General features: G+C 39.1%; 1 protein-coding gene across 5 annotated transcripts in view; it reads right to left on the bottom strand.

The window, feature by feature from the left end:
- Positions 1-22,334, bottom strand: part of LOC121318204 (FERM domain-containing protein 4A) — a 138,349-nt gene that overhangs the window by 86,577 nt on the left and 29,438 nt on the right. Inside the window, exon 1 of one of the 5 annotated variants that reach the window (XM_041254632.1) lies at positions 9,462-9,854. The exons of 2 other annotated variants lie outside the window; for them this stretch is intronic. In XM_041254632.1, coding sequence (XP_041110566.1) covers positions 9,462-9,554 — 93 coding nt within the window. In that variant the 5' untranslated portion in view covers positions 9,555-9,854. Of the gene's footprint in view, positions 1-365; positions 600-9,461; positions 9,855-22,334 lie in introns of those variants that run through there. 2 more of the 5 variants (XM_041254631.1, XM_041254630.1) reach the window with 2 other exon arrangements.

Raw genomic sequence — 22,334 nt, 5'->3', positions numbered from 1 at the left:
TGCAGTCTATTGCAATGCACTATTCCAACCCAGCAATTATAACAATAAGTAATAATTAAGTACTGTACTTTAATAGCTTAAAACAGTCAAATGATGTATTTTGTCTTTAACACCCAGACAATATATTCAGTAAGGAGAAGATCACACAGATTTGCTGGTTAAAGTTAAGACAGGAGATTTCAAATGTAATATGCCAGTTTTAAAATCAGCTGAACCGGAGACCCACAGTACTGTGCAAAACAATGGCAAATGGCTCACCTTCCTATGACTCATATACAGTAAAACCAGCATGTGCAGGACCCCATAGAAAATATGCATAATTGTATAAAAATGTGCCTAATAAGTGGACCCAGTTCTTTCCCCACCTGGTACACTGCTCTTGAAATGCACCTCGGCCTCAACATCAGCTGCACCGCTCGTAGGTTCATAATCCGCCAGCTTCTGAGCGCCCTGGAAGTCAAGTTCCATAGCAGGCCATCCCTGTTATAAAAGATATCCTCAAAGCCGATCAACACGGCATCCATTGCAACTTGATATTGAAGGGATCAGTGGCAGCCAGGTAAAACAGACAGGTATAAATACAAAGCTCAAAAAGTAACAAGGGATAACTTTACAGAAACATTGTGTAACCTTTCTCTTCCAGGCAGTGATAAAGTGCCTCTTGTGACTTCTTCACAAACAACATGAAAGCAAATTAGTAATGACAAAACCCCAAAGAATATTTAAACTTTTTTTCTTTTTTGTATTTTTTTGTTCCAGAAAAGATGACTCCACTGAGATAACACGAGTGCTCCAAGAGAAAGTGAATCCCTCTGGGGAAAAGGCGAGGCGTCCGTTCCTTGCCGAAGATAATCAGATGTCCTCACGCACACGTCTCCAGCTACTTGATACAATATCTCCCTTCTTGGCTTTCCATAAAGCAACCAGGGAACAAACTCAGCATCTTGGGAGGGTTTACAACTTTCTTTAGACTGCTGGGATCCCATCCAGAGTATTAAAAAGACTCAGTGCCAACATTCCCAGGACATTCTGTTGTGTTGCTTAACCCTTTCCAGCCCACAAAAGATGCGCCCAATTAGAAATGGCAGCTGTTCACAACAGAAGTATCAGAAACAGTGGTAACTGAAGTCTTCAGTGCAGCTCAGCTTATTGTCTACAGTATCTACCTATCTGATCTGCTGATAACTGCAAAAGGGATAACTTTTAAGAATGCACTGGGGTGAAATGCATAATATGCATGTTCACATTCTTCTGATTTAACAGCAGGAAATATCTCACATTTAAGCCACAGAAACTGCAAGCACCATAACATTCTTTAACAGATGCCCAAGTGACTAGCATATTCACATTTACGAGACAAATGGCTACTGTATAGAATGCATCTACAAAAACTATGTCAGCAGTTCTGCATGAACTTATTGATACTGGTACTTACCTACAGTCCTTAAATTTAGAACAAAAGCATAATAAGTATAATTTTATTCTATTTAGCCGCCTATCAGTCTCCAACTCCCTTTCTTTTTCTCTCTTGGTAAGTACAGTTTTCTGTATTTCTCCTTAATTATTCCCTTCCTACTGCTCCCTTGAGAAAATTGCAAGCTACATAATGGGTAACTCTGCTGGAAAATAACAGTAGTTAAATCTTAATTGCATCTATTAGCATATGTTGTGATGTTCATCAGTTCATAAGACTACTGAGAAGAATTTGCCCCATGTATTGGACTGCACTGGAAGACAGAACCATGCAGTATAGTCCATATACTGTACAGCCAATCATTATATCCTGATCAGAAATCATTATAATGCTAAGTCCTATGAGAACTATCTAAAGGTATCCTTACACAGTAGCTATTTGATAATGCATACTTATTTTGAAAGTAGTCTTGTCCCCATACTGGACGGGATATGACTTCCTGTGGGAATTATGCAGTGACACTGGGGTAAATGTTCTCAGTCTCTCTCAGTGTTTGTTTTTATACAGTATCTGTAGCCAATGTTTTTTTTTTATTTCAGCCAGGCACAGCATTCTGGAGTGCCTGTCAATGGAGCATGCCCATCGCTAGACTGGTCTTGTATCTGTGACTTGTGCAGCTACACTAACTACAGTTGCAAAGAACACACCGATAAACTCAATGTACATTAGAACATACATTGATGATTAAGTGCTTTAATCTAAGAGTCTATTTTATTGAGGTATTGATGTATAGTCTTATCTCGGTCTTGCACATAGACCTATTATTTATTTTAAATTTTTTTGTGAACAGTTATTTCTTATTAATTTTCCAATTTTTCTCCCAATTTTGGAATGTCCAATTATTATTCAATCTGGCTCACCACTACAACCCCTGTACTATGTCGGGAGAGAAGAAGGCGAGCACTCGTATCCTCCGAAATGAGTGCCATCAGCCGTCCACTTTTTTTCACTCTGAAAACCCAATATGCAGCCATATCTAGAGCTTACAGCGTCAGAAGACCACGCAGTTCCGAATTGTGTACAGTCTGGCCTGCAGGTGCCCGTCCAGCCACAGGGGTCGCTGGTGTACGGTGAGCGTAGGACTCCTCAGCTGACTTAATCCCTACCCTACCCCGCAAATTGTGCAGCGCCCCCTGGGAACTACCCTCCACAGTCAGCAGAGGCATAGCGTGGATGCAAACTGGCGACCTCCAAGCTATAGGACGTACTACAGATGGAGTGCCTTTACCGGATGTACCACTCAGGGGCCAACATACACCTTTTAAAAATCCTGACAGCCATTGGTTACTCTTTCTCCTGCAATAGTTACTTACTCATAACGAAACATAATAAAAACAAATTTAAAAAATCCAGTAACTGTTATTTGCTGGTGACCATAAACAGCTGAGAATTTGAAAAAACATTTTCCCTGCTGGTTTCTTAGATTAGAACCGATAAACAGTTACAATATATTTCACTCTTCTTGAACAAGAATATCAGCAAACCAGCACTGTAAAAAAAAAAAAAAAAAAAAAATACCCATATCTCTTGAACCGTCAGGCTAAGCAGCTCTAACCAGGATAACACGATTGACAGAATTTCTGACTGGGTTTGTAGTAATAGTTTATAGAGTTTAATGAGGGGAAGGGTTAAAAAATGTATTTTTAGATGTGCTCTTTTAAAGGATAAACTATGTAAAAATGTATGACGAGTAAGACACTTCTATGGCAAGAAGATCCCTAGATGTTATACTGTATGCATAAGGTCCCCTGGAACTCTGGGAAAGTTCACAGATTTCCAACACAGAAGACTAGTGAATAGTTGTATTATAACTATTCCCAGCGGAAACATATCTCATTAAATTACTTCAAACTCATCAGGCAGTTAATTTAATTCTTTTTTTAACCTAATTTACATTTTGAAGTAAAAAGCTTTTGCTATAAAATATATAATGTTCAGGCTTGTATGGATTTTTAAATTCCAACTAACCTGTTTAAAAAATATATATTTGGCTTTTTGTGCCTGTGCTGTACTTCAGTCGTTCTTCAAAAAACATTCATAAAACATGCTATTTCATTGGCAGGCAATGACTAAGACAACAAATTAACATAGGCAGACAATAAAACCATTGTCATTTGGTGGTACAGGTTTTCCATTGCAGAATGGCACTGGTGACTACAGAATGCTTGTGACACATCAAGGATCAGCTTTTTCAGTAGAGAACTGATCCCCTTGCATCACTGAGTAATGATTTTTCACCCCGGTTGTCCAGAGGTCTAAATCCATGAGAAGGATTCAATTCCCAAAACTAAATCATGTCATCTGATAAGAGACAAGACACTGCCTTCAAGGAGCAAAGAATAACTTGAGAGGTTCTGTCACCATAAATTACACCTGACAGCCTATAAATACAACCTGCAGTTAATACCACTCTGCAAAGCAGACAGCAAAGTCTTTGAAGTCCTTGAAGTCTGTCTGCATATATACTACAAAATTAAACAGCAACACTCTAGGAAAAGAAAAACCCTTAAAAGAGTTTAAAATAATTGTTATAATTAATGAATACAAATATCAAGTAATTGTAGGTCGGTAAAATAGCATGATTATGTAGCTTTAGTCTTTTACTTCAGCTATTCACACATTTTTGGCAAGCACTTGGAAATTATTTTAGGTAAAAAAAAAAAACATTCAATAAGAAACATTCAACAAATTTGCGAGACATAAAAAGGCAGCTTTATAATAATATATTGTTATCGTGCCATATTTATATGGTTAGATTTCTCACATGCATATCTATTTGTTGTTTATTACATATTTTTATACCAAGCATAATAAAGTGTTACTGAAATGTTCTGCAATCGCATTTTAATTTAATTTACTGTGTGTTTACTGTATGTGCAGTTGCTAATGAAGTTGTTAAACCATAAATCATAAACAATTAAAATGTTAACTACATGTAATAAACCCTAAGACTCCTATGAACTAAAATAATACATGTTTAAAATGCCATTCATCCAGTGTGTGACAAGCAGCCTTGAGATGGTTACTGTGGGAAATAAATGTATATATTTATTTACACTGTTGCGAGCAACAGCATATTTTTAATATAACTTTTGGCAATTCATTAGACAAAAGATGAGATACTGTATTGTAAACATTTTTTCTCACGATAAGGGGGATGTTTCCTGTGCCAAACTTCTTCAAATTCTACTAACAAGACTGAGGTCAAGATGCTTAATTTTATTCATTTCTTAAACACAGAGTACGCTGTGAATGAGGGATACCTAACCTGCCCAGCCTTTCTCCTGTGTCTCAAATACAAACAATAGATTTATTGAGTGCCAAACACTCTGCACTCATGCAAAAGGTCATTACATTTCATCGACTTGTTTTTGAGGTATCATACAAATAAACACAGAAGAGCTGTCTTAAATATCTATCAATAGATTGATAGATAGATAGATAGATAGATAGATAGATAGATAGATAGATAGATAGATAGATAGATAGATAGATAGATAGATAGATAGATAGATGTTCACATTGAAAAACAATGGCACTATTTTACAATTTTCCACTATTTTTATCCATGAATGCAGCTTTTAAACCCTGATTTAGAAATGTATGACTAATTTCTCTGTAGTTCACATTTGAAAGGGCCAAAGCCTAAGCTTGTACCAGCAAATAAAACACACTATTTAATGTTCTTATCTTTCATAACAAAGAATTCAAATGTTCAGTGATATTTGGGGACAGTGTTTCCTGCCATTAGGAAGGAAATCCTACAGCTCTAATGGTGCTTTTAATGATTTTGTTTCTGTTGCTGACAAAAAAAGAGAATTTGGGTGAGAGCTGTATGAAACAGACAAAAGATTGATGTATAATAAAAACATTGCTCAATCCAGAGCAGCATATACAACAGAAAAAAGGTAAATCTTGACAAAAGGAGTGCTGTTATGACAAGGATGTGAAGAAAGTCTGTCACTTCACTGTGGAACCTAAGATTCTTCTGTTGAAATTGAGGCATTTAGGAATGCACAGAACCTCATAAAGCATGAGCTAGAGGAGGGAAATGAAGACATCACTAACTAGCACTCTCCCTTCTGCTGTCACATGGTAGTCATTTCAATTGTCAATTGTCTGATGTACTTCGATTCTGCTAATCCACAGCCACTGAGGACTTGATCTGTGACACACTTTCAATGCTTTCCAACCAGGATGCTCCACTTCTTTCAATACATAGGCCTCTGGGCAACAATAGGTTCTGATGATGAATAAATGAAAGGAAGGAAAAAGCTGTTCATTGATGACAATATACCTGAATTGTATTTCTATATTGTTATTTATTTCATATGTCAAAAAAGACAAAGCAGCCCCTTTTTCTTACTATACTTTGCTGCTGCTTTTAAGGGTTGCTTACATTATGGTAATCATTGCAGCGCACAGAGTGAAATTATTCCTACCAAGATCTCTGTATAACAAACCAAGACAGCATTATGAATCTTACTTCAAGCCACAGTGAAAATCTTAGTCTTCCTAATCAGTGGGATTAGAGAGACTGTGTGTTGCCCCCAGCCTGTAACTTGGAACATGTTTCTGATATAAAACCACAGGGGAGAACAGTGGCAGACAATGATGAAATACATACAGTGTCACATCATAAAGAAAGTGCTGTGGAGTGTGGTGTAATGGTTTCACACTAGAATTAAACAGTTATTAATTTAGCAACTATCTTAGAGGTCTATAATGGTGATTTTGAGGAGAGTCACTTTACTTCATTACAGTAACAATTGGTAAGAACACAATATGGCAGACATATTGCAAGCCGAAAATTAACCTCTGTCAAAACTGCAAAATAGGCCGACTGTGTTACTATAAAATGTATCCAAATATTACATTAACCACACAAACATATATTATCTAAGCTTACTTTTTTTCTGCATAACTAAAAATCTCTGTCATGTATCATAAAGATGGAAATTATTATTAAGGGATATGCCTGAAGCATCTGTGAGATCTAATTTAATCCTACCCTATGATGTAATTGGAGGTGATGTGAAGTTTAAATTTAATGAGGACCAATTAGTACAAAAACTTTCGGGCATGTTATGCTCATAGTTTATATGACAAAAAAGATTGTTTTTTTCCCAGTCAAAATAAGTCATTTGAATTAATTTCACTTGTTTTTAAATAACAGAATGCATGTAAGTTTGGTGTTGCCACAAAGTTTTCCACAAAAGGTATTCTCACTTTCGGCTTCATCAATAAATTACTTTCAGAGGGATATTGCTAGTTGTAAAGCATCAGGATTAGCATATGTAAGGCATTGTCTATTAAAACAAGCTAACACTGCTTCATATCACAGATAGTGTTCACTGTTCAGTACTGATTACATACAATCTGTGTTGTTAATATTTATGAAACACCAGTTTCATGAAAATTGGGTAAGTTGATCAGCCAGTCTGTACATCCCCATGGCTAAGATTCTAATAGAGAAGAGTGTTTGTAATAAGGGATACCCCAGACAGGTATGGCATTGAATGGCTTGCCAGTCTTGGCAGGCACCAATGCAGAAACCTATTGATGGAAGTAAAAAAAAAAAGAACTATCATTGCAATTATTCTGCACTGATATTAAATTATTAGTACATTGTTAGTTTTTTTTTTCTTCTAAAAGTAAAGACAAACAAGATGCAGCAATATTAATTTATTGATGTGTAACTGTATCTGAAAGACACACATACAGAACAGTAGTAATCTGTCAAGGTAAATGCTTCAGATTTGTGCGTTCCAGTTCTGATTATTCTCAACTGCACAGCTGGATATCTGGAGTTATGTCAAAGTAAGGGAATAATCACACTGACTGAGGTGCACCTTGTTTTGCTGACTACAGGGGTGAACTGACATTCACGTTCAAGGAGAGCCTGTGGCTTACCAGCTGCAGAATCACAGTACAATGATGTAATGCATGACTGACATGTCCTCTTGGGTTCCATTTTGACTTGTCTGAACAACCATGATGTGTGTGTGTGTGTGTGTGTGTGTGTGTGTGTGTGTGTGTGTGTGTGTGTGTGTGTGTGTGTGTGTGTGTGTATATATATATATATATATATATATATATATATATATATATATATATATATATATATATATATATATATATATAAAGTAAAATTATGCCAATTTAACACCCTGCCAGGAGGCATTCCCTTGCCTAGTTAAATATATCTTGTATTAATTCTAATAAATGAGATTAGGGCAGATCCATCACCAAGGCACAGGGTTAAAGCCCCCAGCAGGAGTTGCCACAGATTAAAAGGCTGCACTAGAGCTTCAAATTCAACCAATTAATTCAAAATGCCTAATCACCAGAAAACAGCTTGATCTCTATAGGTAACAGTATTGAAGGACTTCATCTCAAAAACCACAACATTGACAAATTCTTTAAAATTATGTTTTGCTGGATTTTGCAACCTGGATTTCCTCGCAATAAATATCAGATCACAAAAGACATCATAAGTCTCTTTCTAACTACGTCTGTAGTCCATTTCAAGTCCTCTGTTTTACAATACTAGAGCATTTAAATATAAACTTTGTGTCCACAAAGTAAATGCATTATACAACACTTGTCATCTCGTTTCTGCAGGGTCCTGAAGGGATTAAGAATGGTAAGACAGTTACAGAAAAGTATTTTTTAATCCAAAACAATGGAAGAGATTTACGGTGAATAGTGGGTTAAACTATTAAACACTGTTCAACAAAGGTATCAGTCAACTTGATTGACTAAAAAAAAAAAAAAAAAAAAAAAAAGCAGAAGACAAAGCAATTAAAAAATATATTAATATACTGGTTTATACCTTAAAAACAGTGACCCTAGAAAAATGATAGACTGTGACTTCAGTATGATTCTGGATTTTAAAAACAGTGAGCTTGTAACCTTGCCTTCTAAATGTTAATGGCTGTGAGAGACTCACCTCTTGGTGGATAGGTAACATTTTCAAATCTAAATGAAATTGGGATAAAAGCAATCCTTAAAAGGCATTGGAAAGTGACACCAAATACACACTGAGGACAACTAATCATGTTTCTCTATCTTACAGCTACAGGTGGTGAAACAGCAGATCAGTATTATCAACGCAATAGGGCTCCTGACTAGTAACACTACCTCAGAGACACGATACAGTAATCATCAATACAAATAGAGTCAAACAGTTGATGGTATTATGTAATGCAGTGTGTTACAATATGTCCATGTGAGATGTGAGCGCACAATCAATTCAAACTCAAGAATTTGAATATCCCAGTGTCTTGTTACATAATGACTGTCGTCATTTCACAAACAGACACCAGCAAATTGCAAGGCCCTTTAAGCTGCTTTCAGAAAAAAAATAAAAATAAATTGCACATCAAATTACAAGTATCACTAAGAAAAAATATTTTGAAGTAATGTACAGTGCTGTATGGGTTATTTCAGACTAATCAGCTTTTTACCTTATAAGGTTATGCTATTACTTTATACTTTTGTGAAATGGTATTTCACCTCAATGAGAGACTCTTCAAACATCACACAATAAATTGTTTATCTGTAATTGTCATATGTAGAAAAGCCCAACTCAAACATCCTTGGTGTAAAATCAGTCATAGATATTAAACAGAGCCAGGTGCACATTTCATTTCTCCAGCAATGACATAAAGATGTTCTCAATTTAAGACAATCATTAAACCCTTACTGGGCATATCACTGACTCATCCATGACAGAACATGACTGCCATGTGTCATATTACAAAGTTCAAAATTTGTTCTCTCCCCTCAATTAATAAGGTAAAATGAACCATATATTGCAATCCTGGATGTTGTTATTATCTGCAGGATAGGTACCATGCAAATAGAGATTACAAGCTTTATTTGGCAATCTAATACACTCAAACGGATTAAAAAAAGACAACCATTTAATATATGCTTCCACAAAGAGAGAGTGGCAGAGAGAGACAGAAAATAAATCTCTTACCCTTTCTCCACTGCTTCGTCTGAGAGTCCCATACGGCAACTTGAGCAAAAGTCTTCGGGTTCTACCCGGAGTGACAGTCGCCTGCACCACCATGATCCACGACTGGAAGAGGAGTGTGAGTGAGCATGTGTGTGTGTGCTGCCTCTCTTAAGGAGCTACTGTACAACTACAAATTCTGCTGTTGCCAAACAGCAGGAATTTCCAGTCAGACCATGTGAATTACAATGTGGTCTGCTTAAAAAACAATTACACAATTTAAGAAATGTATTCTGAGCTGTATGTTTTTTTTTTTGTTTTGTTTTGTTGTTGTAGTATATTTTCCCTCAACTCCAGCCTGCACAGCAGGGCTTTTGCTGATGCAGCTGCAGTGAAAGAAAATGCTGCTTCTGGGGAGCGTGTTCCAAAAATGTCAACCTCGGTTCTCGTAGCTGTGGGTTTTAACCAGGTCAGTGGAATAATCTGGCTGTATAAGACTGATTATACATCGTCACATGGGGGGGGGGGGGCCCATTTCTCCTGGTTTGCTGTACAGTAGGCCACGTGGTGCACTTCAAAAAGAATATCTGAGGTATTGCCATCTGGTGTGGAGATTAACTTTAAATCTTGCATCCAGCTTTCACCAGGGTCTGTCTGTAGTACAAAGAGAAATTTCCCCTTAAGTAGCACACAGGACTACTTGTGGAATGTGAAGGGCCTTTTCGTCAGGGGTGCTGTAACACAATAATTGCCCAGCATGTTTCAATTAACGCGGGACAATTAACTATTTTATGGAACAGGAATAAAAAGCATCGCAATCCTAATATTTAATTATCTTCCGTCTTCACCAGATACTTCAAATTCACCAACATTTTCTAACCATCAACTCGTCACTGAATGCAGTTAAGACACTGGGTAGAATGACAAAACTCAGTTCAAGTTACTTATAATATGTTACAGCTAACTTGAAATCTGCAACTGCTGAAAACAATTAAAAAGGTCTCATTAATGAAATGATCAGCTCAATCAAGGGTCTAGATAATTAATTGAGAGCTCAGCAGGAACGAAAACCAGCAGACACAGGGAGTCCCCAGGACCAGGGTTGGGAACCATTGGTCTATAGGGGTTACGGAGCTGTAGCTACGAAGGCAGCACAAAGACCCAGAGTACTACTACCACTGCACAGCACAACCCAGTGCCACTGTTCCTGGAGCACTTTTCCTGTGCACAAAGGTGGACGATTGGGACCCAGTACCAATGTTATTTACTTCGCCCATACCATTGCTGGTATAGGGGTGGATTGTTATTGTGTATTATTTAATAAATAGAGACATTTTGAAACTGCAATTGAACTCTTAGGACATTGCCTTATTCCCCCCACTCACATCCTGTCACAGGTAAATACTGTCATGTGTGTTTTGATTAAAAGTCTTATCTACCAGTTTGTGCAATTTTGATTAGCAAAAATGTGATAAAAGCATTGTAAAATATGATAAAGCATAAGCGAACATTAAAAAAAACTGTAGTAAACAATAGAAAATGGATAAATATGAGAAAAGCGTTGGAATCGGCATATTTGCAGTACAAATATGCTATGCTAAGCCTTGATAAAACGATCACTCTCTTATCCGATTTTCAACTCAAGGAACATGATTTGAAACATGCTGTACCTGACCACTAACTCATTTGTTTTGCACATGAAAGTAAGTACAGATAGAGACCTTGGCATTTCCAAAGTGTTTTATTAAACTCTTGTACTCTATCCCTACACAGGCAGGAGGGAATTCATTCACAATATTTAAAGGCTATACAAATTGGTATGGAATTGAAATATGCAATAATAAAAGGTTGAAAATAAAATATAATCTAAATATCACAGCCTTTTCATACCCATTCCTATTAAGTTCACTACAGGGATCCTTTTCTGACCTTTATTATTGTCTTCTGTAGACTGAGAAGATATATCACAGTTTATTGCTCAGTCTCACCTTTGTACGTTGTCTCTGTCATATCATTAAACACAGAGGCAAAGACGTCCAGTCTGAACCTATTGCAAAGTGAAAGGAAGAGCTGGCATGAGGTGGGGGAATTTAAATAAAACAAATGACCTTGCCTTGTAAAGAATATTACAATGTGTTTCTTGGCAAACAGAACCATGGAAAAATAAAAATGTGTTAATATAAGGTTACTTGTTGGGGATGGTGTTTATATTTAAAACAGCAAGCTTTTTTAACAGCATGCTAGTCAACGAAACACTGAAGATGGAAGGTGCCCACTTGAAGACCCCAGAGATGTACCCTACTTAGCTCAATCCAGACGGTTGTCATGCTGATGCGCTAGGGAGACCGCACTGGGTTGATCCCCAGAGCCAGCATTGCAGCCGTTGTGTGTGGAAAACAACGCAAATGGATGGAGATGCAGATGGATCACATTAGTTTTCTGCAAAGCTACGTCTTAGTTGGTGCTTAGCTTCGCGAGAGCCAAGTTCAAATCAGCATGACGTTCAACATCTACTCTCATGTAATGGAAATCATGAAGATCTGGATACATCCAGTGACTGCTGTGAATAGTGCAGCTGGCAACAAGGGAAAGACCTTGTGAGAGCATGGAGAGACATCTGACAGGAGGAAAGAGACCCCATTGGGGCTGGCAAGGGTTAGCTACCCTGGTCGGCAGTATCCAGCTCTATGTTATCAAAGGTATACAGGATGCTGGAGACACCCACCCAAGGCGTCTAAGAAATTAAAGAGAAAAATTCCCCTAGAGTCTGCAAGAGCGGGGGCGGAAGATTACTCAACGTTGGATAACACGGTTAACAATTTAGGAACGGAAATGGATATGAGATGGAGAGTACTTCATAAAAGACTAGTTCAAGATCTGCAGTTAGCAAAGACATGGAACTCCAGGTTTGTGTTTGTGGCTGGAGCAAGGCGACAATGGTCAGGGGTTTGAAGATTCATCAAGGGAGAATGAAATGCTTAAGGGAGAAGGGACAAGGGCCTCACATTGATCAGTTCTTCTTACAAAGTCAGTCAAGTCAGTTGAATGAAATCCAGCAACAGGAAGCAAATCACAGTTCACAGGATATCAGCACCCCTGTCATAGATGTGAGGAGGACTTGCATGGATACAACTAGTGATGAACCTAATGATCCTTGCGAACCCGGTCAGACAAACCAGCATAAGAGAGAAAATATCCTTAACGGGCATAAGCCTGGAGTTAAATGGCCAAGAGCTTGTGAGAAAACTGCGTGGGACACAGTAAACACGGATCTCTGTTTTACTTTGGAAAGGTTAAATGGAACAGTTGAAAAGAAGCTGGATAAATTTGGGGACATCATCTACGCATATGGAAGAGAGTGGTTTATAATTGAAAAAATAAAAAACTAGTACAAACTATTCCTGGAAAGTCTAGACGGCAGCAGGAGATTGAACGCTTAGTTAGAGAAAGGAGGCAGTTGTGGAAGCAATAGAGAAAAGCAGTACAAAGTCAGAAGGAGGGACTCCATCTGTTACAGAGTCATAAAAGAAAAGCTTGCAACATTGCGCAGAGCTGAGCACCTACGGAAACGCTACAAAGAGAAAGAGTGTGCGAGAACTAACTTTTATAAAGATCCATTCAAATTTGTAAAGAAGATCTTCACCAGTGAGAAAAATGGCACACTAAAATCATCTAAGTTTCAGCTGGAGAGATATTTGGAGTACCAAATGGAGGACTGTGCACCTAAGTGGAAAGAAGTAGAGGAAGCTGTGAAAAAGCAAGGGCATCATCATCTCCAGGGCCTAATGGAGTTCCATAGAGTGTACAAGAGTGCTTCTGTAGTTCTATGAATCCTGTGGAAATTGATGAAAGTGGCATGGGAAAAATAGATTGTACCAAGAGCATGGCACTGAGCAGGTGGACTCTTTATACCAAAATAAAATAATTCTACAATCATCAGTCAGTTTAGTCCTATTTCCTTATTAAACGTAGAAGGCAAGATTTTCTTCAACATTATTACAGAGAGATTGTCAACCTACCTATTAAAAAAATGCTTCATTGACACTTCAGTAAAAAAAGCAGGCATTCCAGGTTTCCCAGGATGCTTAGAACACATCAGTAAATTCAATCAGCAAAAAAGAAGAGGAAGGAGCTCCGTGTGACATTCCTGGATTTGGCTAATGCATATGGTTCAGTGCCACATGAACTTCTTTGGGCAGCATTTGATTTTTTTAACGTGCCGATGACAATAACAAATTTAGTGAAAGCCTACTTTGGAAATTTGCAATTTAGTTTTACTTCAGAATTCAGCACTACATGGCAATGCCTATAAGTTGGAATAATAGCACCATTTCTCCACTGGCTTTTACCATGACAATGGAAGTAATTATTAGGGCATCAAAATGAGTCGTGGGAGGAGAGCACTTGACTTCTGGAATGCGACTAACACCAATTTGAGCATACATGGATGACATGACACCAATGACTACAACAGTAGCCTGCACTAATCGGTTATTGGGCAAATTAACCAATAACACTGAAGGGGCACGAATGCAATTCAAGCCCACTAAATCAAGGCGTATCTCTATAATTAAAGGTAAAGTAGTAGATAAAAGTTTCTACGTTAATGGGGAGGCAATACCAACAGAGTCCGAGAAGCCAGTGAAAAGTCTAGGCAGATGGTATGACGGGGATATAAAGGACACTGTTCGTGTGGGAGAAGTTAGACAACAAGCAGTGGAAGGGTTGAAGAGCATAGACAACAGCGCTTTACCAGGCAAGCTGAAACTCTGGTGCTTTCAGTTTGGTCTATTGCCAAGACTGCTGTGGCCACTGACTGTGTATGAGGTTTCCTCGACAATAGTTGAGAAGCTGGAAGCTTTAATCAGTTCATACATCAGGAAATGGTTGGGAGTTCCACGCTGCCTCAGCAGAGTGGGACTTTATGGTAAAGGAATACTGCAGCTACCAATCTCTGCTCTAACTGAGGAGTTTAAGTGTGCCAAAGTCCGACTGGAAAGGACATTAGTAGATTCACGCGACAAATGTATAAGGGAGGCAGCACCTGTGTTGAAAACTGGAAAATAATGGATGGCAAAGAAAGCTGTGGAAGATGCTAAGGCTGCCCTTCAAATCGGAGATATTATGTTCAGCATGAAAAAAGAGGTTTTGGTCTCAGTTCAGCTCCTCCTACATGGCACAAGGCAACCCTGGCTCAACGAAGGAAGCTGGTAGTCAATGAGGTGCAAAAGCAGGAGGAGAGGATCAGGTGTGTAAAGGCCATTTCCTAGGCCAAGCAGGGAGAATGGATGAGATGGGAAAGTGTGGAGCAACGCAAGATCAGCTGGCAAGACCTATGGACAATGGAACAGAGCAGGATCAGTTTCCTCATCAGATCAGAATATAATGTTCTCCCATCACCACAGAACCTAAACCTCTGGGTGAGGATCCCTGTAGCAGGGAGAGATCTGTGCTGACTCTGCTGGCGTGTTCACAGGCTGCAGGAAGAGGGCGGCAGTCGCCCAACAACTGCCTGTGAGTCATGGCAGTGACAAGGGGAGGTGGGAAAGTGGGTGTGTGGACTTTCCCCCTCTCTGAATGGCTGAGAGGCGAGTCTTGGGAGATTGTTGGTCCTATAAAATAACGCTCTGCTGTTTCCTCAGGTCTGCCCTTATAGACGCGCTGAGAGTGCGGAAACGCTGGTCGCGGACCGAGAACCAGCCGGGAGAGAAAAAAGACACAAAAGTGTCACAGTGAGACAGTGAGAGTGGGGAACCCTTGGGCAGACCCCTTAAAAATATAACAGAGCAGGCTAGGTAGCTGGCAGCATAGGTCGACGATCCGGGTCACACGGGCAGCGGCGACCGGGATATTGCTGCAGAGTGCAGCACCTTTTATTTGTAGTTTTGTTATTGTGTTATTTTGTCCCTTGTTATTTTTGCCTTCTGTTTTCATTGTTATTTCTTTGAGCACCTGCAAGGCGCCGGTATTGTGTACCATCGCTTGGTATGCCCATGGTTCTGTTTATCATCGTTGGTAAATCAGACCACGGGCCCACAGCGCCATTTGCGGGATAAACTGAAAAACATCACCCCGATAATAAAACTGGGCACCTGTGCAGTGTTTCCAAATCCACCTGTCTGTCTCCTGTGTCAGTGAATTACCCACCACCCTTCCACAATCCCTCATGTGCTTTGTGTTCACCACCTGCAACATTAAGGCACATTTTGACAGGATATAAGATGGGTCTTAGCCAAGGACGGTTTACTTGGCACTACGACCAAATGCTGCGATGTTTGGCCTTAGCATTGGAAGACATGCGTAACCCGACCAATAAGTTGCCACCAGTTCCATCAAAGCATTACACACAAAAGACAATATTCCTCTGTCCAGGAGAGCAACCACCAAGAAAAAGTGTTAAAACCAAGCCTTGCCCAGGACAACTGGAAGCTGCTAGAGACTGGAAAATGCTGGCAGATGTTGGTCAATGTCTTATTTTTCCACCTGAGATTACCACCATTAACTTTCGACCTGACATTGTCTTCTGGTCTGGATTAGCATGCCTTGTTCATCTGGTAGAGTTAACAGTGCCATGGGAAGATGTTGTGGATGAGGTGTATGAGAGGAAGAAACTTCGGTATGCTCAACTAGCTGCTGAAGCGGAACAGCGAGGATGGAGAGTCCGAGTTTACCCAGTGGAGGTGGGTTGTCGAGGATTTGTGGCACACTCTACAACCCTGGTTTCTCAGAGACATCGGGTTCAGTGGCCAAGAGTTGCGTCGCACAGTGAAGAACTTATCTGAAGCAGCAGAAAGGAGCAGCAACTGGCTGTGGTTGAGACGGAAAGATTCTGGATGGGGATCTCAAGCACAATAGAAAGAAAGCAACACTGATGTACAGGTAAGTAAGCTGGGCTGAACTGAGTGGGGGATGGAGGGGGGTGATGCTGGGACGCCAGAATCACTGTTGAGCCCTCTTGAGGTGTTGTGGGCTAGTCAACGAAACACAGAGGATGGAAGGTGCCCACTTGGAGGCCCCAGAGATGTCCCCTACTTAGCTCAATCCAGACGGTTGTCATGCTGATGTGCTGGGGAGACCGCATTGGGTTGATCCCCGGAGCCAGCATCGCAGCCGTTTTGTGTGCTGATGCGCTGGGGAGGCAAAATGAGCTGATCCCAGGAGCCAGCATTACACTTCAGCAATCAACACCAGATAGAAGGATATCTACATCATCAGATGGAAAACAACGCAAATGGATGGAGATGCAGATGGATCACATTAGTTTTCTGCAAAGCTACGTCTTAGTTGGTGCTTATCTTGGCGAGAGGCGAGTTCAAATCAGCATGAAGTTCAACATCTACTCTCATGTAATGGAAATCATAAGCAGTAATAAAGTTATCAGGATTAAACATGAAAGTGTTTACACTCTGTTGATACCTGTCTATAAAAATGAGACAGGAATAGAAAACATACTTCCCTTTAGTTCTATAATGCCCAATGGAATAAATAATGTAAATAATGTATTTATTAAAACTCTCTATTTGATGTGACACGACATCTACTGTATTACTTGAATTAATAAAATCTCTGTTACACACACAGCATTATCAGGGGTTCAAATAAAAATAATCTCAGTATATTTGGTCTAGATTGAGATGTGCTCATGCTGATTTGTGCAGGTGTGATAGCCATTCACTGAGCTGTGGTTGCTAGGCGATCACGGAATGTACTACTTATTATGGCAAACATGTTTGGGAGTACATTGCAAATGTCCATTTCTGATAGAAAAATTAATATAATCAGAACATATTTGATTCAAATTATAAAAAAAAATCTTTTGTCATGAGGATTGTTAATTTTTTTCAACAATTTGTGGTTCCACATTTGCGTTCACAGTTTAAGACTGCATTTTTTAATACTGGTCTGCATGAGGACCACTTATTTAAGTATTATAGATTTATATATACTGACACATATATAAATAAATACCTATACATCATTATTGAATTTGAAACAGCATTTACATTTTAAAAACTTCTGACTTTCGATATTTATGTGTGTTTAAAATCTAGATTGACAGGGTGGAAGTTGGGCGTGAGCCTGTAAATCTGTAACAACAGTGAATCACACAACACTATTCATTACAACAGAATACACAAATCTGGACAGCCTTCCAGAGCCAGAAAAGCCAGAGACGAAAGGACGCTTACAAAATAACCAGTCTGTGTCACTTCAAAGTGTTTTGTAGGGATGAAATGAAAAACAAGGACTGCTGAATTTGAAATGCGGCAAGTCATTTCCCCCTAATTAGAGGAAGTTGTTAACCAAACACATGTTGGTTGAGTGATAAAAGGAAACAGTGGGATTGTGGTCACTTTTTCTACAGTGGTCTATTAAAAGTGCTCCTTATACAGTACAATTATCAATAGCTTCCATACTAGCCTTTGAATTATTTTCCTTTGAAAGCAATTGCAACAGAAATGGGCTTCCACAGATGTAACAGCTGATTGTAGCTACATTGAAGCTTTTTTGTGGGATTCTATATAAACCCTTCAGAACTTAGAATTACTGTTTAAGAACTTGACTCATCTGATCAAAAATTATAGGTTCTTCAAATAAGGCTTAGATGTTATTATATATCAGTGTTGCAACCTTATCAGTCTGAAATATGTTCATTTCTTTTTTTCTTGTGTGTCTAAAATCTGATAAATTAAGACCTCAGATTGCATACTGTGAAAGATAGATAGATACTCGCCTATTCAGTGTTGTCCGGGATTAAAGGGATACTATATTTTTTTGAATTTGTCAATTATTATTCTTATTTTCTCCCCTATTTGAAATTATTTTTATTTCAACCCAGCTGCCACCCCCGCGCTGACTCAAGGGGGGTGAAGACGGACACACGCGTCCTCAGAAATGTGTGGTGTCAGCCCCCTGCTTCTTTTCACTATGCGAGCACACCATGCAGCCACCCCAGAGCTATAGCATCGGAGGACCACGTTGTTCTGGGTAGCTTACAGGCAGGCCTGCAGGTGCCCGGCCAGTCTACAGGGGTCGCCAGTGCATGGTGAGCTGAGGACACCCTGGCGACCTAGGCCCTCCACGCTCGGGCAGTGCTCGGCCAATTGTAATCGCCCCCCTGGGAACTCCCGTCCACGGTCGGCAGTGGAATAGCCTGGACCCGAACTAGCGACCTCCAGACTATAGGGTGCATCCTGCACTCCACGTGGAATGTCTTTACCAGATGTGCCACTCGGGAGCCCTTAAGAGATACTGTTTTAAAGAAAGAATTTAGCTAAATAAAAACCTTATTTCAATAAACATACCATAAAGGCAATTCAAATACAGCAAACTAGTTTTTCATTGTTCAGAACCAAAGCTTCACCTCAGTGGTTCCTAACTCTTAGCCAATGCTTGTTATAATCAGGACCTAAATACTAGAACCTGTATTAATCAAAAGTTATTTTTTTTTATTAGACTATACTTTTATTAGCAAAATGCAGGCCACCGAAATGCCATCAGGCCTCATTAAAAATGCAGAATTAGGTCAACACAGGAGATTTCAGCAGTGCTTTAATCCCAACCAATGTCAATGCCAGGTTTGGCAGGTTTTCCAATATGATATGTAAGTGATTACCATTTAAAATGTAAACTGAAACAGCAGGAGAATAATTAATACAGCACAATCCTCGACTGGAGATGCTCCAGACAATTTATCAAAGCCAGAGAGGAAATCACTACAGGTCTCAATACCTGTTAATGTGAGGACAGTCCTTTTTGAAATGCACTATGAATTGTGAAGTTGCAACCTGAAATATTAACATAACTTTCTCACACATGTCAGCATGTACCTGTTGACTCTAACACTGTTCTTGCAAATAAGCCTGGCTATTTTATACAGTGGCAAAGAAGCTTGCTTGGTAAGTGTGGTTTCTGGATCGCACCCAGCCTCTCCCTATAACACACATTTATTAAAGCAATATAAACTTCAGTTCCATCAATGTTTCCGAACTGAGGTTTGACAAATTAGCACTAGGATTATTGTCTAACAAACACGTTTCGGAACTGAGGTACTTTAAGAAATGACCACTAAGGGCATTCAACCATATTTCTACCCTTTTGCAACTGTGGTAACTGTGAGTTTGTAAATTTAAAACCCCTAAACAAAATCAGATTTCAGGTTTCAGAAAGGGCAGAAAGTACAACTGAAAATACAGCATAGTTCACAATGCGGTCTATTTGAATAATAAATGCAAGAGCACATGTAAATATGGTCAATAAGGTTGATATTAATCTTTCTGGTGCTTTATTGACTCTTTGCTAAATTCACTACATAAACATATAACTATGCTGGGAAGAAATAAAAAAGACAGCAAAGTGTTTATTGGTAGACTGGATTCAGAAATGCATCATTTATTCCATCAGGGAATTAGGAAAGGCTGTTTACATAATTGCTGGACTGGCAGAGCACCCAAAATATAATCATAGTTCTTTAGTTGTCTCCCAGTTAAATCATATATTAGCTTTCCATAGATATGAAATGTTAATTCAAAGTATTTAACTATCAATGACAATGTGCTATACAGCAGCAATTTAGTCAGAAATAATTTAATTTAATTAAAACAAAACCAAAAAAGAAAACCCTCCAAAAAACAGCTTAGGAAATCAGTCGGAGATGGGCCAAATATAACCAGCAGGGAAAGTAAAAGCTCCTTGTTAAATTAAAAGAAGGACTTGGGAGTGAAACACTGCTGCAAGACATTGACCAAACCAGAGCACTGAAGTCCTTAAACTGGGAGGAATCCAAGGCCAAAAGCTCCTATTGGTTTGAGTATACAAGAGCAAACCTTTCCCAGACATTTCCCCGAAAAACAAAACTCCCTTCTCAATCTCCCAATTTCAGCACGCATAACATGACATTTTATTTTGATTCATATTAATTATATGACATATTCTTCACATTAAATAGGCTGCTTTAATTGACTTTGCAATGCCTTACAGTTTTGTTTTGTTTTTTCTGTCAGATTCTGTGAAACTCTTTGGCCAGTTTAATTGTCTATTACTTTTTACTGGCTGTGGGAGAAAGCAAATAGGTATTCTATAACTGTGATTATGGGTGACATTCTGCACTAACATTAGCGGTAATGCACAAGGTACCAGTTAGGGGTCTGACAGAGTGGAACAAAACTGACAAATACAATTCTACAAGGAAAAACTAAATAACTAAATCCAGTCTATGAAGGAATTAGGTTCTATATGGCTGTCATGCTCGTCAATAAATTGCCTTACCCAAGCGATCAGAAATCCCAGGCTGTTATCACCTACAACTATATAATGAGTAACAGTGCAAACAGTGCTTTCAAGGCTGTAAGTAAACTTTATGTCACAAGCAGTTCTAATGGAGTATCGCCAGCAATGACAGCAAATTATGTGCCTGATGCTTCTCTATTGTCTCTGAGATCCCATGGAATTCAATACAGCTTTTCCGTGCCCTTTGCAATATGGGAGTGTGAATCAATATTGCAACAGCTGGTTGGAAGACAGGGTGACAACACAAATAAGGAAACTATGTGAGTGCGTGTGTTTTGCGGGGGCTTGGGGGGTGGGGTCTTATTGTATAAGAAATGTCATCTTGTGTAGTTTGGGTGAGAGGACCATGAAGCAAAACTTCCATTTTAAAGTTTGACAAGCTTGCTGCAATGAGGCTAAATGCTTTTTTTTTTTTGTACTGTACAACTATGGCTAAAAGTTTTGTATCACCTACAATTTTAGGATTGCGACATCATTTAAAAAAAAAAAAAAAAAAAACTCAATCTTTTATTTAACATCAGACAATCAAAGTAAATACAAAACGATATTGAAAAAAGTCTACCAGAAACCATAACAGTAGTAGAATATTTCATGTTAGATTTCGAAATATCATATTTTTTCCATTTTTGTCAGTTTTTCATTAAGTATATGGAAAACTACAAAGCAGTATGTAATTCAATATGTTATCGTAACATTATTCAGCAGATTTCATTTGACTTTATGAAGCAAAATTAGTTAATTCTATAGGGTGATGCAAAACTTTTGGCCATAGCTGTACATTTCTTACTTTTGAAAGTGTAAACCTGGTTTCTGGTCTCATTTTAGCCCTACAACAAAGGGTTTCCTGCTGCAGTTTCCAAGGGGTGGAAAGATCTGAAACATGGATGGAATCCTGTTGCTAAGATATGTGCATAGGAGTATCAAGCTGTTTTGAAAGTTGGACCTGGCTGAAATAATCAGGGTTTAATAGCAATTGGCAGGATGCTGTTATGTGCCCTGAATAGTTGTTTTTTTTCCTCAGTACTCTGAGCTGTGAGAAGTCCAGGAACTGGGATTGCTGTGGTTGTGTTGAAGTCAATGAGGCTGTTTGGAGAGTGCCTAAACTCACACGGGAACCAAGAGTGGCATTGTATTAAGGGAATGATTCATAAATATTTGTGGGCACATAAAATATGAGCTTCCCAGAGATTTAAATGGAAATCGCAAGGGCTAAAAAATTTGACCAATAGCAGTCTTCTAAGATCTCTTTAGAATGTTTTTTTTTTTTGTGGCAACTACGAGATTTAGGTCTTTTTTTTTTTTTTAATTTAGTCGTCACCAATTGCTTACCCCGGTTTTTCTCCCCAGTTTGTTATGCCCAATTATTGTCTGTATCCTCGGCTCACTGCTCGCAACCACCCCGCCGACTCAGGGAACGGAGGCAGGAGCCATTTTACACACTGCGGATCCACAGCAAAGCCATCAGTCCTATAGTGCCGGAGGACAACACAGATCTGAATGGCTCCACTGCAGATCCGCAGGTGCCCTATCGGCCACAGGGGTCGCTGCCGACCTAAGCCCTCTCTACCCGGCAGCGCTCGGCCAACTGTACGCTGCCCCCTAGGAACT

The sequence above is a fragment of the Polyodon spathula genome, chromosome 7 (assembly GCF_017654505.1).
Source record: "Polyodon spathula isolate WHYD16114869_AA chromosome 7, ASM1765450v1, whole genome shotgun sequence".
NCBI lineage: Eukaryota > Metazoa > Chordata > Actinopteri > Acipenseriformes > Polyodontidae > Polyodon > Polyodon spathula.
The sequence above is the reverse complement of the archived record's forward strand: the minus strand, read 5'-3'. Positions and strand labels throughout refer to the sequence as shown.